Source organism: Curcuma longa, chromosome 4 (genome assembly GCF_044706935.1).
Source record: "Curcuma longa cultivar G26 ecotype Majalengka, Jawa Barat chromosome 4, ITB_CL_G26_1.1, whole genome shotgun sequence".
Classification (NCBI taxonomy): Eukaryota; Viridiplantae; Streptophyta; class Magnoliopsida; order Zingiberales; family Zingiberaceae; genus Curcuma; species Curcuma longa.
Genome location: NC_133864.1, coordinates 7865563 through 7882340, shown reverse-complemented (window position 1 = coordinate 7882340; position 16778 = coordinate 7865563). Strand labels below are relative to the sequence as shown.

Below are 16778 nucleotides of genomic sequence, written 5' to 3'. Positions count from 1 at the left end.
CTGAAGATAAAGAGGAGTTGGCAGGTGAACCAGAGGGCGGAGAGGCAGAAACAGGGGAGGCGCCGGCCATCGAAGAAGCTATAGCTCCACCTTCTCGCAGGCAGCTGCTCTGGGGCAGGCAGGCGCCCTCCGTAATGACCACGGCAGTGCTGGACGTGCTTCACGGTATTCCCGTCCATCAAGGCCCTGCAGTACCGCCACCTGCAGAAGCACCCGACATTCCGCCGCCGCCGCGATCTCTTTGTTCTAGTGTTTAACTTGCTAGATTTGTAGTCCCTCAGGTGCACCAAGATTTTGAGCTTGCTTCATGTCATCCTCAGTCTCGCCTTCAAGTTCACCTCTAGATCAGTTCATCTCCTTAGGCCTTCAAAGCCTCTCCAATTTATCGAACTAGCAATCGTTCTATGCTTCTCGTCCTAGAAGTCACCTTACTAGGCCTTTGATCCTACACCAAACTTCTCGAGCTCGCTTAATGTCATCCTTCTTTACTTCATTACAAAGTAATTTTCATACTCAATCCTACGATCGAATCATTTTCCATTAATAATCCTCACTACCACTCTTCTTCCTCTTCTTTGCACTTGCCTTTCCTCTTTTATGGTCCTTTTCTTCGTTCTTGTCAGTCTTAGTTGAGTCGAGTGTGTTCTACATAATTTCCATAAATAAGAGCATGATTTAGTAAATTTTTTCTTAATAAATTTCAGTCTAAAGTTTTAAATATCCTCGTTTAGGGGCTTCGTCGTAATTTTGAATAATTTTGCTTCTTAATTGGTGATATTACATGTTCATATCTATAAATATAGGTCTCTTGCTCCTCCGCTAAAAATTCCATCTTTGTTGGTAGCTCTATGTCCGAATCTCCCATTCGGAAAACCCTAATCGACACTTACGAGGATCGAGGTATTTATGTCGATCCTTCTCCTGAATCTGCGATTTATTAGCTTCGTGATACTCACACTGAACTTGTGATCTATCGGTTTGGGGTAATCCTTACCTGAAACTACGATTGGCTGAATCGCTTGTTTACATTTCGGACGAGTCGTATTGTATTTGGGTTGATTTCAGCTCAAAATTTTCTTACTTGATTTTGATCGTGTGCCTACGATGAAAAGATCTGTCTGCTTGCTTCGGTCAAATTTTGATTCTTACCCCCGATTTTGAAGCTAATTTCTGTTTTTTTTACTTGTTTTTGTTGATAGAACGATTCTTGCCATTGGCGTCTGCGATTAGTGGTTGGTTTTCTGGGACCTAAATTTTTGGAGGAGTTTCCAGTAAGCGATCAATCAATCGAAGATTGAATTTTGATAGAATTGCCGGATCGATACGTTATCATTGAGCCGTAAGGGTTAATCGGATGGAGTCTTTCGATGCTAATAATTATTTGCCTCCTCGTAAGCGTCTGCTCGCTGAACTCAGGAGGGAGAATTCCGAGTTTGATTACCTGCCGCCAGTTCCTTTTCTTCCGGGTGATCTTGGCGTCCGGCTTCGTGATGTTGTTAATTCCCCAGATTCGACTCCAGAAAAAATCATCGAGGTTTCCAAATCGGTGGCTTTGGCAGCAACTGAAATTGCTGTGGCAGCAAGAAAAACTGCAATTGAGAAAGCTGCTGCAGCCACAAAGGCCAAAGCTGATGCCAAGGATGCATTGTTGTTTCTGGATTCCATGAAAAGGAAATGCAGAAAAATATGCCCAAACAAAAATAAAGTGAGGAAAAAATGTATCCCGATAAAACTCCTATACAAGACTTGTCATCCTTCTGGAAGTCATGAAACTGATGAAGAAGAACTAGCAAGGAAACTGCATCATACAATGAATAATAGTTCACCTAGAATCTCCAATCATAAGGAAAAGCAGGCTCTGAATACTGGTCGAGAAGTTCTATGTAATGGCGATGTTGTCTACGATGAAAATGCATTTAATGCGGAGAGTATCACAACAAGAAACAATTCAGAAGGGAAAATTGTTGTCTGTTCCAAAGCTGACGATTTTGAGGAGGAAGAAGAATTCGGTCATCGAACAAAGACACAACAAAATGAGTCTGTGTTCAGACCAGTAGCTGGCAGTAGGAAAGTGAGAATTAAGCGAAAGAAGTTGCCTTCGAGTCAATGCAATTTTAGAGATAAAGCAGAGCTAAAACAATTGCCACCATCTGAAAATCTTTCTCCTTCCAAGAAAGAATCAAATTTAGATTCTGCAGAGAGTAATATGTCTTCAGATGATACAGAAGTGATTCCTGATGGTGGAGTCCCATTGAAGATTACTTCATCTTGGAAATGCAAGAAGATCAGAGCATCACAATGTTCTTCGGATAGTAATATTTTGAAAGCTTTATGTTAATGATTCTTCAGCAACCACTTTCTCTATTGGAGTTTTGGAGCATAATCAGTAGTCTCATCATTTGGCACCAGTCTTCATCCATATCCCATGTGGGAGGGAGCCAAATTGATACTTCGCCAAATAGTTGTTTATTTTAAGTTTTTCTTCTACAAGATGCTTGCTTCATATCTTGTGTGCAATAGCGGCTTGCTTCTGTTTCTTCTAATGCTTCACTTCATGTTATTATTTCTAGTACAGCACATTTGTGTCATTCATATTTCCAAATCAATGATAACTCTATATTAGTATCAATCTATGGCTTACTGAGAATCTGATAATACAAATTTAAGTTCTACTAAGTTAGGTTAGGAGTTTGTATTTGTTTAGTAAACCTACCATAAGTTATAAGTTATATGCATGCTACCCAAATATGTTATGTTTTCTACAATGTTAACTAATATTGATTGTGATAGTTCATGTGTTTGCCATTGTATGAAGGACATATTTGATTGTATATCTTTAGTCATTTTAAACAATATAAATGTTTTTTTTTAAAATTATTTTAACACTAATGGCATTTCCTTGAAGTACTACTAATCACTGATAACTTGATCCTGCAAAGTGTATCCATGTATCAAGTGCAATCAGAAGCTTGCTTGCCAATCAGTGATACATATAACTTCCTTTCTACTGGTCTTGACAAAATTTGTTTGATCTAACTAATATATTGATTAGGTATTTTCGGTCATCGCGTATTTATCTTTAGGATTAGTTAGGCGAAGCCTGAATACCTCTATTATCAACAACAACAAAAAAAAAAATGGAAAGGAAGGGACTAAAATTATTGAGAAATTGCTTTAACCTTAAGTTTAAGGAATGATAAAATCAAAAAGAGTTTTGCAGTTTTATTTCTTTTTTTTTAAGAGAAAGGAAACTTATTTTCTCTCCCTTTCTCCTTCTCTTTTATCAATAAATAAAAAATATTCGGAACAAGTTCAATTTTTGACAAAAACTCATATTATGTTTGTTTGATCAATAAAATATATAAATAAATATGTTTAATTAATAGTGAACTTGGTCTATTAATATTAATATTCATGAATATAGTTCATAAATAATTTATATAAATACTAATTATTATTATTTGTTTAGATACATTAAAAATAATATGTTTTGTTTATTAGATGTACCTTTTAACTAAATTATAAGGATATCTCTACTTGAGTTTGATAAACAAATTTTAGAAAATAAATAAACTTGAGCTCGGCTCGCCAGTAGGCCCATTGGGCTTTACGTTAATGGGCCCGTCCATATCTGTATATCATGCACGAACGGTGGCCTGTGAGCACAAGGGTGGCGCTCTCGCTTCTTGGCTTCATCAGATCACAGCAAGGGTTTCGTCTTCGGTCTCTACTTCCAATTACGCTCTCGACCTCGCCGATCGCATACCACATCGAGGCTTCTTGATCGGGCCGGCCAATGGAGACCGTCCCGTCGGCGGCGGAGCGACAGCAGCTCCTCTCCTCCTTCCTCGAGATCGCCGTTGGCCAGACCGCCGATACCGCTACGCAATTTCTTGAGGTTTTCCCTTGTTGTTCGCTCGTTCTTGATCCGTCCATGTATGCCAGATGTTTTAGGGCGATGATTCCTCGAAATTGAGTTTTTAAAATCCTTTTCCTCTTGTTTTGATTGCATTCAACTCTAATTCGCCGACGATTGTTGTTGGATCTGGGCTAAGTCGAGATTCAAGTGTGGTTAGGGTTGTTGGGTGGTACTGTAAATAGTATGTTCTTAGTTGCGGATCTGTTCCTCAGGCTACAGGTTGGAAGCTTGATGACGCTGTACAACTCTTCTATGTCGGCAATGAAGGTGGTGGGGTGGAGTCATCTTTCTTACCTCGACAGAATAATGGAACTACGAGGTGGTCTTGGGCCTAACCTGTCAAACTTTGAATGCGTTTTTGTTGGGTCTAGCTTGTAATGAGTTATTTGGAAATTTGTGTGTTTTCAGTGAGCACCAAAACGTTCTTGCTAGTGGTAGTTCAGTGAAAGGTGCTCTCGAAGATGAAGTGCGGGCACCATTACCTGTCAAAAGAGATACCCTTTATGGAGATCCTGCTGTTTTCAGGTTTCATTCTTTTTATGTCACATACACTTTGCAACAATTCTATTAGCTCAATTGGCAAAATTCTATCTAATGTTGTGCATTTTCAAAGTTCAATTTTTTATGGTTCTTTTAGTGAATAAATTTTTTTAATGTCAAACACCACAGGTTTCAACCAAGTTCAGTTGTTGCCTTCCGTAATTTTGATGAGGAATCAAAACGTTCTGCTGTTTGGGAATCAAGTGAAAGCAGTGCATCAACAGAAACTGGCACCCGTGACAATCTTGCTTCATTATATAGTCCACCTTTTGCCTTGATGTTCCAGGGCCCCTTTGATCAGGTGCTAAGATTATACAGAGATCTCTTGTTGAAGTTACACAGTTATTCTTTGTTGATGCATATACAACAAATTTGTAAACATGGGTTTGCTGCCTCCTTTTTTTGTTCATCTAAATCCTTACCTAGAGTTCAATGGCCTCAGGAGATCCATACTGTCCCCAAACAGTTAGGACTCATATCTTGTTCGTGTTGATGTATTTGTTTCGTTTCACCAAGAACTTCTACTTATATATGTTATACATTTTCCCTTTGCTCATGTGCCACTTCATGACATTTTCCCACTTGGAATTTCCTGTTGTAGAGAAAACTGTGCTAACTTATAAATAGAGCAATAGCTAATCTACAATGCAGCCTATAAGCTGGACTCTGTGTGAATATTGTTGTTCCTTGTTCCATCTGAATCTGAAGACTTGTTTTTCCTACTATGGTTGTAGTTTCTAATCCTATTATCCATTAATACTCAATCAGATTAGCATTTGATAGTTTGCTTGTGCATTGTTACTAAGTGCTCAATTACTTGTGTAGGCAAAGGTTGAGGCAGCCCTTCATGGCAAGTGGCTGCTAGTCAATTTGCAGTCTAATGAAGAATTTAGTTCACACATGGTAGTTGGGCATGAACTAGTTTTCTTTTATTCCACTTTTACAAAATGGTAACTTTGGAAAGCTCTTGTTGTTAAAGCTCAACCGTGATACTTGGGCAAATGAAGCCGTTGCAGAAACTATTTGTTCTAATTTCATTTTCTGGCAGGTTAGTTACTGTATCTTTGTTAGTTTATGTGCATTCATTGTTCTCACATTCTTTAAGATTTTGAACACTTTTTATGTTTATTTTCTCATGGCAGTTTATTTTTTTATATGTCACACTGCTATGGCAATTTTAGGTATACCATGATACTAGTGAGGGGAAGAAGGTTTGCACTTACTACAGCTTGTTCACTCTTCCTGCTGTACTAATCATTGATCCCATCACTGGACAAAAGATGCGTGCATGGACTGGTATGGTTCATCCAGAGAGGTTGCTGGAGGTAATTGCAATATCAACCTAGACTAACATGGCTATGTTCTCTATCGGTTTGATGGTACATGCATCCCATTCTTGAAAGAATTATTTGAGCTTAGCATTGACCTTCTCTCCTTTTCCTAGTTGGCTGCGTAGTGTCAGCCCATCACATATAACAGTCCTTCAGTTTTAACCTTGCCAGTGTGGAGAAACTGGGGGAAAAACCTGTTTAGCTTGATTAGTATAGATAAATATTTCTTTACTGTAGAAACTGATTAATGACGATGTTCATGTTAGTTGATGTTGATTTTATTTCAAATCAGAAACCTAGAAGGTATTTAGAAAGTACCTCTGTTCAATGAACCTTTCTAAAATAAGTGGCGGTGTGATTAGTTTGCCTTTTTCTCAATCCAGGATTTACTTCCGTTCCTTGACAAAGGTCCAAATGAGCAACATGCTTTTCTTCCTCAAAAACGGCCAAGAGTCGCACATGATTCTGCTATTGTTGATATAGCAGGTGAGTCAGAAGATGGTTATTGAGGAAACTAGAACTAACTAAAACTCTCATTTACGTTATGCATCTAAATCATTACATGTTCTGAGAAGGGATACAATTTTAAGTTATTGAAAGTTGTTGACATGGATACCAATTAGTAATGCATACTAAACCAATGTGACCTTGTGGTTATGGGTTCAAGTCATGGAAATAACCTTTTGCAATACAAGATAAGGCTTCGTATAATACATCTAATGTGGTCCGATCCTTCTCCGGGATCTACATTGGCAAGAGCTTGGTGCACGGGGTTGTTCTTTTAATGCATACTAAACCAATTATTTTATTTGCATCAAGAGCAAAGGAAAAAACTTGTGCTATTGCATCAAATAATTAATAAAATACTGAGCTCCAATGCAGCAGAACTTAGTAAAACATTGTAAGGAACTGTAAAACTTAGTAAACGTTGTAGAAGATATGTACAAGTCAAATATGAAAATTGTAACAGAGGTCTATTATAATTTACTAATGGTCTGGTTCTCTATTTTCAGACAAAGAGTCTGTGGAGGATGATGTAGAGGTGATGCAGGCCATAGCAGCCTCCTTGGAGGAGGCTAAAGGTCCTAGGCATCCTGCGACATGTGAGGGATCTGGATCTGAGATACCTCTTGAAACCAGTTCAAATGAAAAGGTAACTTATCCTCTTCTTCCTGAAGAACCACAAGGCAGCAAAGGACTATGTAGAGTTGGGATTCGCCTTCCTGATGGGCGCAGAATCCAGAGAAAGTTTCTCCTTAGTGATTCAATAAAGGTTTATTTTATGCGATGCAATTTAATATTCTCAGCTAATTTTAGCTGGCACAAGCTCATGCCTGTGATTCCAATGCAGTTGTTGTGGTCTTTCTGCTCTTTAAAATTGGAGGATGAACAACAACGACCCTTCCATTTCACTCAAGCCATCCCCGGTGCATCAAAAAGTCTTGAATATGAGAGCGACTTGACTTTTGAAGCCGCCAGTTTGTCAAATTCCATGATCAGCTTGGTTTGGGACTGAAATTTCAGGAAGACCCTAAGTCCAGTTGTTTGGTTGGCTGGGGCACCGTATTTGGGCAGCTATTTTGTAGCCTAAGGTGATGTCTGCACAGGCAAAGTTATGCGTTACTAATTTATCAGTTAGTATGACAATTCTATATTGGCGTCGAGTTCATATGGATTCTGTACAGTCGTGTAACCTTGAAACCACTGATATCCCCTAGTAACGACATTGCTATTGATTCTGGTAACATATCCTATGCCCATTCTGGATTTCCAGTGCTAGATTTGTTGGGGTTGGAAAAAGATTCAGATCTTTCATTTATGGATGCGAGGTCTGTACATTTGAGATTTTCTACTGACGGTTATATTTAGGAGCCTCTTCAGGATTCACTTGTTTTACTGATTGCTGCTTTAGATAGTTATCTGCTAGCCTTCATTATCATATTTCTACATTACACTCCCACAAAAATGATATAATCCTTTGCACTTCCGTCAGGTTGGTCGATGATAGAAATGTTATCTTGTTTGGCTCCTTGGAACAACCATCAGGCACCAGGGAGCTGCCCTCCTGCTCCTCTATAATTTGTGTGTGCCGTCGGCTTGTTCCTTCTCCAGGTTGGTCGATGACAAAAAATGTCATCCTACCCTTTCGAACCATCTGTTTGACATGGAGAGCTGCTCCCTTGTTGCTCTATAGATTGGTCGATGATAAAAAATATTTTCCTATTGGACCCCTTTGAACCATCTACTTGGCATCGGGAGCTGTACTTTGCCACTCTATAATTTGTGTACGCCATTGGAGTATCATGCAACTCGGTGCATGAAATTTTTGTCAATATGGGATCCTTAGAAAAAGTCCACCAATTATTGTCGTTTATAATCACTTTGGTTGTGTTTCCAATTAGTTGAAGTTAAATGGAAAAGGAAGTTAGAAAATTTTTGGCTTTGTTAGGAGTCTATTTGTGTTGAACAACTGCAAATTACAATAGGAATGAGAAATTCATTAGCTAGCTTGTGGCTTCATGCTATACACATCGAATGGTTGTTTAGACAAGAGTTTTAGATCAATTTCTCAATTCCTATTTAATTCTGTTATACAAATTGGAAAAGTAATTTGATAAAGGTGTTAATCTGTTACTGTATTAATCAAACTCTGCCCAACTCAGATCCATAAGAATAATAAAATCAATATTTGCATTAAATATTATTAAAAAAGATAACAGAGAACATTGGTGTTGTTGCAAGAATAAAAATGACAATAGAAAAGACTGGAAACATGTGTATTTATCATCCTGAGATGAAAGCTATGTGACAGTGGAGATATAAACAGATTCAAAACTCTTGCAATTTCCATTTTTATCAATAATATCATCGTGATAATGTTATGCACTAGAACATCTTGAGCCCCGTGACACGATGCGACAGTAGGACCACTTTCGTGGATTCTCCGGAGCATTACAATTTGATTCAAACATACACATACTCTATTTAATAGAAAAAACTATAAGAAGCAACATAAAAATATAATTATCTGAACAGATAAGACTACTATTACCTAGATGGATCGGACTACTACTTGACTTGAAGCAACAACCATATGACAACTCAGGATTCTAATACTCAAATGGAACATAATACCTTATAAAAATGAGTCATAAGTAGAGATCGATTATCAATGACTTGAACGTGAACACTTTCTGAATTTATATTGATGGCCAATAGGAAACTTTCATAAAACCAAATTAATCATCTTCAAAATTTATCAATTCACAGAACTAAAAATTTAAATTATAAAAAAAAACATATTGGCAAATTACACGTTAAGATTAACTACGACACTATAGAAATATACGCGCATCTTAAATATTTCAATGCCCAAAATCCATAATTTTATTATTCACCTCAATGACCAAAACAACTCTAGAAACCAGTTAAATTTATAGCATAACTCATTTAATATATAGCATGTCAACTGCATAGCCTTCTCATATGGTCGTATAACCATAACTGAGAAAAGCTGTCTCTATTTGTGCATTAAAATGCCATTAAAAATCATACAGGAGAAGAAACTATGGTGTTAATTACATACATCACATCCCTAATCTCTTCGTGCCACATTCTGAGCAGAATTTTGATGTCTCTCTAAAGTAGGGGGTGCCACATTCATCACAGAACTTTGCTGGGCTTGTCGGCTGCAACATGAAACGAAATTAAATTCAAAAGCCAGAATAAGCAAAAAATACTACAGGCAAAAGGTCGAGCATCATTTTTTCTTGATTAGTTAGAATTAGGAAGAAAGAATAGGTGTAATTTTTTTTATCGGAACAAGGTAATAGGGTGTAATGCTTTCCATTAGTGACGGAGAAGCACTATACTCTCATCAGAAAGAGAGAGAAGACACTACTCGCCGAGAATCACCAATTCAAGGCAACATCTTGAGCAAAAGTATGAAAAATGAAACATGAAATAACAATAATGAAATGGAAGACTTGATTTAGAGTATGACAAGACACCAGCATTTTGTGAACGAAGGGTATGTTGTTGGTTACAAAAAGATATAATTAATTTCACAAAGATATGAAACTATTTGGTACCACGTTATACATGGTCTGATTCAAAATTTTGTTTTATTTACACTATGTTTCCTCTTTCCCCTCTGTCATTTCAGTGAGTTGCTAAAAATAGCACCACCTTATGACAGTCAACCTGTAACATGGTTCAGACTGACCTCCTCCTTCCTAAACTTATCCATCCAACAGAGCAGATGTGGTGAACACACGGTGCAAGGTGAATGACTTGGTCATTAAGGTACTCGAATGAGTAAAACATCCGTGGACAAAAAGATGATTGTTAGGAGCAAAGTGGGTGTCTCTCGTTAAGATCATGAAAAAAGAATTGATGATTCTCACAACCATATTGTACATCTTTACCTCCACATGCCACAAATTCTCGATGATGTTACGTAGTACATCCAGGCTCAATCCCTCATCACATCCCTGTCTCTCATACAACACAACTAAGCTCGGCACATCAACCCTATTGGATTCATCAGCATTCTTGATTTTTAATGCCTAAAGAAAAACTATGCCCGTAGATGATCTCCATGTAATAGTGCCACTAGATCACACAAGCAATTTGTCACCAAGGAACTTGCATGAAGTGTGATCACTTTTGTACAAGTCATGGCTAACTGCAGTTTATTTCAATCACCAAGCTTCCTTCATCCAACTCCTTAAACATATCAACCTACTAAGCCTCTTTGAAAGATGTTTATATGACTCAAGATGGAGACATTGCATGCTCCAAACCTAGAAAAATAGGCATTGTAGGGAGACATTGAGGTAGTAACTCATCAAAGGACAGAAAAGAGAAATAGAGACATTTAGGGAGTAGCCCATCCAAAGAGGGAAAGGAGAAATAGAGACATTGAGAGGGAAAGCAGCGAGAGAGGTTAAATTTTGAAAAGTAGAAAAAAGGAAAAAAAATGACCAAAAAGAGTTAACTGCATCACAATTAGCTTTTCATCTGTCCAAATACATTCAGCAAGAGCAAAAAACTTGATATATTTTTGTGAGCTTGAGTATTATATTTGAAGGATTTTGCGTGGGTGTGGTTTCTGTATGATTTTGGTAATTAACCTTTCTCGCTTTGGGAGAAGGGAACACATTTGATGGAGTAACTGATTTAATGCAAAAAAGTGAGCATGATTATGATATTTGAAAGGTTTTTGCACCATATATGCGGGTATGGTTAGCGAATGATTTTGCTAATTAACCTTTTCCCTTACGGGAGCATTCTGGTAAACCTTTTTCCTTTTTGGGAAAAGGGAGCATATTGAAGCTTCTGAAGGCATGTAGAAAATGGTGGACTCTGGGATGCAAGATGAAAATCTCCCATTTAATGAGGTCTCAGTAATGAACTTGAATCGACACATGCATATGCATCTTATGTAGTTTACAGTTTGTCCCCGGGGCAATGGTGCCACAGTAGGACATCCAGGTTGTCACCCAGGCACCTGCGGTTCGATCCCCAACTACGGCGTATTTATAGGAATTTTCCTCCAAATGGGGAGCGCAATCAAAGGATGTTGGGCGTCTGGGTTGGCCGCTGCGTGCACTTCCCGATTTACCCTGGTGGCCGATGGAAAACTTCCGTGGGACCGGGCCGATCACCCCCAGGGATAGTCAATGAGGCTAACTGGGATTTATCATTTTTATGTAATTTACCGTTTGCACTAGTCATAAAAAAAACCTTAGTGCATGTCCAAAACTTCTGGAGACATCAACTTTCCCTAATTGAAATAATTCAACATATCATTGATGAAGCATAGAAGAAAAAATTTGACAGTTGGGAAGTAAATATTCATGAAAAATTTTGAAAGTGAAATGACCTTTGCATGTTAGCATGCCATGTCAGAATTGGCTCTACAAGACTGATATGTTTTAATTTCTAAATGCTAGTGCAGATTTCATGTTGGTCGAGAACTTGAACTAACGACTACCCCGGTAAGATAAAATAAACAATAGCAAGGAGTTGAACAAGGCATTCACTGGCCTCAAATATTTTGGATTATGACAAACATAATGAATAAAAAAGTAACACCAATATAGCAAATAATTGAAGTGACATACCAGCACATGCAAGCGTTCTCCAAGATTACCATTGGATAGTGACTGCATGCAAGCTAGCTGAGGAGCCATTGTCTGTGGCTGATGCTGGAGAGATAGATCATGCACATGTGAAGGGTGAGTGCATATATGGGGAAAGTGGGTAGAATGTTGGTTTTGTTGAATGCTCTGATGATGAGCCTGGTGTAGAGGGAGAAATGGAGATGGTTGTTGCGATTGTTGTAAGTGATGTTTTGATGATGGCTCATGATGATTCTGAGACTACAGTTACAAAATCCATGAAGTCATTGTAAGCCATACTAAATGTACTAGAAAATAAATCTGACAACATGGACATATACAACCAATCTAGAAAGAGTGATATAAATAAGTGATGTCAAGACTTATCTATCATACGATAGGTATAAATGATTTTTCTCATGAAGTTTTGTGATATTAACTTCTTTTACAACTATAAAAAGGGCAGGTATCTACGACAAGTGTACTCTAACTACTGTTACCTTTCAAACCTGATACATAATTAATAAAAATAACTATCATCCTCTCCTGCAAGTCGACTTAAAATTTTTTTACCAAAACCAACAGGATATAGTGATCAAATGGCAAATCAGGATAAGTGAAACAAGTGTGTTCGCAGCTGTAAGACTTTTGGTAACTTTATAACAATGAAACAAATTTAAGTTTAGCATATCAAGAAAGGGGAAACATCGCAAAGGTAAGTTTTATGATTCCTTCCCTAGAATGAATTTGCAAACAAGACACATAGTTGTAATTTGTCTAAAAAAAATAACATTATACTGAAGCTAGAGTAGTGAATGTGATATTAAAACTGAACAGGACCTATAAGCATTTACCATCTGTTATTACTTGCTAAAAGGAGAGTTCAGAAGTACAGTACATGAATTAAAACATAAAACTAAAATTAAATCCTTCCCAGAAAGGACAGAATAAATGGTTCTTATTTAAGCTATTCCTACAAATTAGTTCAAAGGGCAAGGTAGAATACGGGCAAAATAAAAAGCATATCTGGTTATCTTAACATGTAAAACAAACCTCAAAAGTTGTGTGCAGTATAAATGTGAGGATAGAAATACTTATCAAACATAAGTCTTCAAATCTTACCCCGGTCACTGGACGGAATCCAATTGCATTAGGCACTGGAGAAGAGCTCTCTGTGGCTGACATCACCTAATCAAGTATGATAAAAATCATCAAACCATGTTTCTCCCAACTATTTCGGTTTAGCTAAATTTACCCTCCATTGATTTCTATGCAAGGTTATATCATTAGGGTTATAAATATAGAGAAAACAAAAGTGGAAATAGAATGAACACTTATTTAAGCATGTTTACAAAGTTACAGTGAAATTATATTATTACATTTGGTATGGACTTACACTCAGCCCAGGAATATTGGACATAGGATGAGGAGCACCTCTCTTGTACTTATGGCGAGGGGAGTAAAATTTATAATCTCTTGCTAAAATAGCCACCTCAGGCCGGCCAGTCAAACGCTTAAACCTAGTTCAATTTTGTCATCAAAGAACAAGATAAAATGATATAAACATTAGTTTCTTCCATATTCAAAATGGAATCTATCAAGTCTAATACACAAAACTGAAAATCATGTCTCGTCGTGACATTTTGCATTGGCAGAAATTGAACCTTTAAAGTCGTCCTTTAGAATTGTAGGTTGTGATGACTCAAACATGACATGAGGCGAATTAGAAACCATAATACAAAAGTGACAATGCATGATAATCCAAAATCCACAAAAACTACAAAGATGAAAATTTTACGTTGGTTAATCTTTATCATACAGATTAATTTTTAAGGAAACACAATTACTTTATGAGTTACACAATTTCTTTAAAATATATTAATTTGATATTTTTTGCACCATCTCATATTGACAGAAAATGACACGAGACAATAACTACATGAATTTATAGCCTACTTAATAATATGAATTGGCAGCCATACAAAAGTCTAGACACACCAGTCTGGTAGCCATTTGCTATGCCTTGAAACAGAAGTTATCAACAAATTTATTGCTTCAAGGCAAAAAACAATCATGACATTTCACTGTGTGAATTGAACAATGTTAACTTAATTTTCAATGTGGACAACTATTCTCTTATACAAAGCTACATATGAATGCCTAACAGGTTGTACTTTAAACCCCCAACAGATTTACCATGTCACCTTGATAAGAATCATAAGATAGCATAAATTAAGTTGATAGCTTTTGTAGTTTTAGTTGATCCCTTCTAGATCCTTCCCTCTGGTATCAATGACATCATACATGTTATACCATCAAAATGTAGCTATTAGCACAAGAGTAACTGTGGAAACACATGCATGATCTGGCATTTCCCGTTTATAGCACACCATATGCGTTGACTATGGACTAATGAGCATTCCAATTACTTGTAATCTTTAAAGTTCAAACTTCACAAAATGTTACATGGACACAATATGCACGAACCATAAGCACCTAGAATAACCATTAATAGAGTTACAACCACTCAAATTTTGATAAATATTTTCGCCAAAATGTCCTTTTCCGTTTCATTTAATACACTCTTCATTTATCATCTCCATACCCATGTCAGATACTCAACACTTTGGACACCATGCTCCAAGTGGAGCCTTGATATTTCTATTAACCATGTGTAATTTTTTTATAAAATAGTAGGGTCAGACACTCATATCCACACCCATATCAGATACGTATATTTGAGACTAAGCAAGCATGCTCCATTTCTGCCATAGATGTGAATAACTCTGGCAAAACTGATTTTAATAGCATGTGATATGTATGAAAATTACAACTAGTTTCTCAATTTAAACTTCAATTACACCCAAATAAAATCCTCTTTTTATTCATTGTTTGTCCTTACCATATTTTAATGATTCTTAACGTTTGTTTTTCATATACAATTTTATTCATTAATTTTAAGTAATTCATTGTACTTCTAGCATTAATTATCATGTGTAGCTGTCTTTTGTGGTTCAAAGTAGTTTTATTGTGATTCCTAGCATTTATTTATATTAGCAGTTTTGCCTTGTCATTTTCAGCAAGTTAATTGATTCTTAACCATCCATTATGAACTAACCTTCTCATCATTCCATTTTGGCTACTAATTTACTAACAAAAAAACTCAACCTGCTGAACAGATATGCATTTACAAACCAAGTCTTATTTATAGATATTGGATTTGATTTGTGCTTGCTAACCAGAGATAGCTTAGGCATTTCTAAACAAGTAAACCATATGCATGTGGTAAAAAAATTCACCAAGTGTAACAAAATCTTCTCGCTTAAACAAAAAAAAGTGACATCATACCATTCAGCATCATCTATGTTTATGCGGCTTGGTTTTTCAATGATTGACAAACCATTTACTACTACAAAGCGGACACGCTTTTCTTCTTGTACCACAAGCTCAGGAAACCGAGTTCTTGTGGCAAGTGATGTAGCTAGTTCTCTTCTCCTAAAGCTACAAGGACCTAAGAATTGCAAAAACTCCAAGTTAGATATGCATACACACACATATCAAAGCTTTTACCAAAAGCAAATGAAGACAACCTTTTGGAGGAAACTTTTTAGCCAATCTTCTGTACAATCCACCAGCTGTTTCTAAAGCAATCCCAATATTCTTCTCACGGATACCATCCAAAGAAGCAAGACGAACATTGACATCATTAACTAAGGTCTCATACAAGTTGGCAACATACATCAACGGCAGGTCAAACCTTGGATCACCCTCATACCGAACTTCCCGTTCCTTCCTTTTACCAAGCTTCTCATTCCCCTGATAGCATGAAACATCTGAACTTTCTCCAGATTCAATCACATGCTCATCAATAAAATGATCAACTACAAACTGCAAAAACCTGGATCTTGCAGTTGCAATTGGTGAAATATCTTCACCAAATGCAGAAAATGAACAGTTAACGATCAATACATTGAGCACCAGCCATCAAAATCAGAAATTTCCATCTCAAAAAGCTAATACCTTCTTGGGTAAGTAAGTTATACGACGGACTTGGTGATCTGCCACTGTTCTCAAGTGCGGACCGATCGTCATCCACTCCAATACCATGAAGCGGAATCGAACTTCTATAAGAGGTATGCACGCAGACCTAGACCAAGTAGTCAAAGGCATTAGGCAGCGAGAATCTTAAGTAATGCTCAGTCTCCAGAAGCTTTTACCACGGAGTTGGACTCGTCGTCGTTGTCAAGGCTATCCTCCTCCACAGGGTCGCGATCCACATCTCTGATACCATCTATCTCCCCGGGGTTCGAATCGGCAGTGTTGAGGTCGTGGAGGGAGCCTCCAATAAAGGAATTGGTTGCCTGCCTCAAATTATAGTGCTGCATCCAGAACCCTAGCGCCCACCACTACTCCGTGAACCCAGAGAGGACGAATCTCCACCTCCACCACCACCGACTTCTCCTCGCTCTCCTGCGGACAAAGAGTGAGAGAAGTCACGGAGCGAGAACCGTAGCGCCATTTCCGGAAAGGTCTCCGGGCCGAGAGAGAGAGGAGGACGAGAAGGAGGGAGGAATAGCTGCGGGGGAGTTGTACCTAAAGTATCGAGTCGGAGGCAGGTGGCCTGTTTCCGAGCCGCTCCTCCTCGCCGGTGTGCCTCCGCACGGACCGCACCAGTCCAAGCTGCTTCGGAGCCGATAGACCGCTGCCTGCCACCGCCACCGCCACCGCCACCGCCACCGTTCGTCGCTAATAAACGTGGTTAATTTCACCTGGCCCATAAAAAAACCTTGTTTGCGTTTACACCCTCAAAGTTTGAAAGACTATACATCTCAAATTTTTTTAGTTTATTTTTTAAACTATTTT

General features: G+C 37.7%; 3 protein-coding genes across 3 annotated transcripts; 2 read left to right on the top strand and 1 right to left on the bottom strand.

The window, feature by feature from the left end:
* Positions 1-842: 842 nt before the first annotated feature.
* Positions 843-2643, top strand: LOC141828026 (uncharacterized). The gene is made up of 2 exons (XM_074715374.1): positions 843-900; positions 1200-2643. Exon 2 carries the CDS (start codon positions 1355-1357, stop codon positions 2336-2338), a length of 984 nt encoding a protein of 327 aa, XP_074571475.1. The 5' UTR covers positions 843-900; positions 1200-1354; the 3' UTR covers positions 2339-2643.
* A 1036-nt stretch (positions 2644-3679) lies between these two features.
* Positions 3680-7563, top strand: LOC141826869 (plant UBX domain-containing protein 7). Its single transcript, XM_074714183.1, has 10 exons — positions 3680-3898; positions 4132-4238; positions 4328-4444; positions 4589-4760; positions 5285-5362; positions 5439-5507; positions 5641-5784; positions 6174-6276; positions 6804-7063; positions 7142-7563. Exons 1-10 carry the CDS (start codon positions 3797-3799, stop codon positions 7304-7306), a joined length of 1317 nt encoding a protein of 438 aa, XP_074570284.1. The 5' UTR covers positions 3680-3796; the 3' UTR covers positions 7307-7563.
* A 1583-nt stretch (positions 7564-9146) lies between these two features.
* On the bottom strand, positions 9147-16610 carry LOC141828671 (uncharacterized protein At2g02148). Its single transcript, XM_074716125.1, has 9 exons — positions 16509-16610; positions 16133-16385; positions 15936-16062; positions 15506-15844; positions 15264-15426; positions 13312-13435; positions 13038-13103; positions 11919-12176; positions 9147-9479 (listed from the first exon to the last, which is right to left on the bottom strand). Exons 2-9 carry the CDS (start codon positions 16298-16300, stop codon positions 9378-9380), a joined length of 1347 nt encoding a protein of 448 aa, XP_074572226.1. The 5' UTR covers positions 16301-16385; positions 16509-16610; the 3' UTR covers positions 9147-9377.
* Positions 16611-16778: the final 168 nt, after the last annotated feature.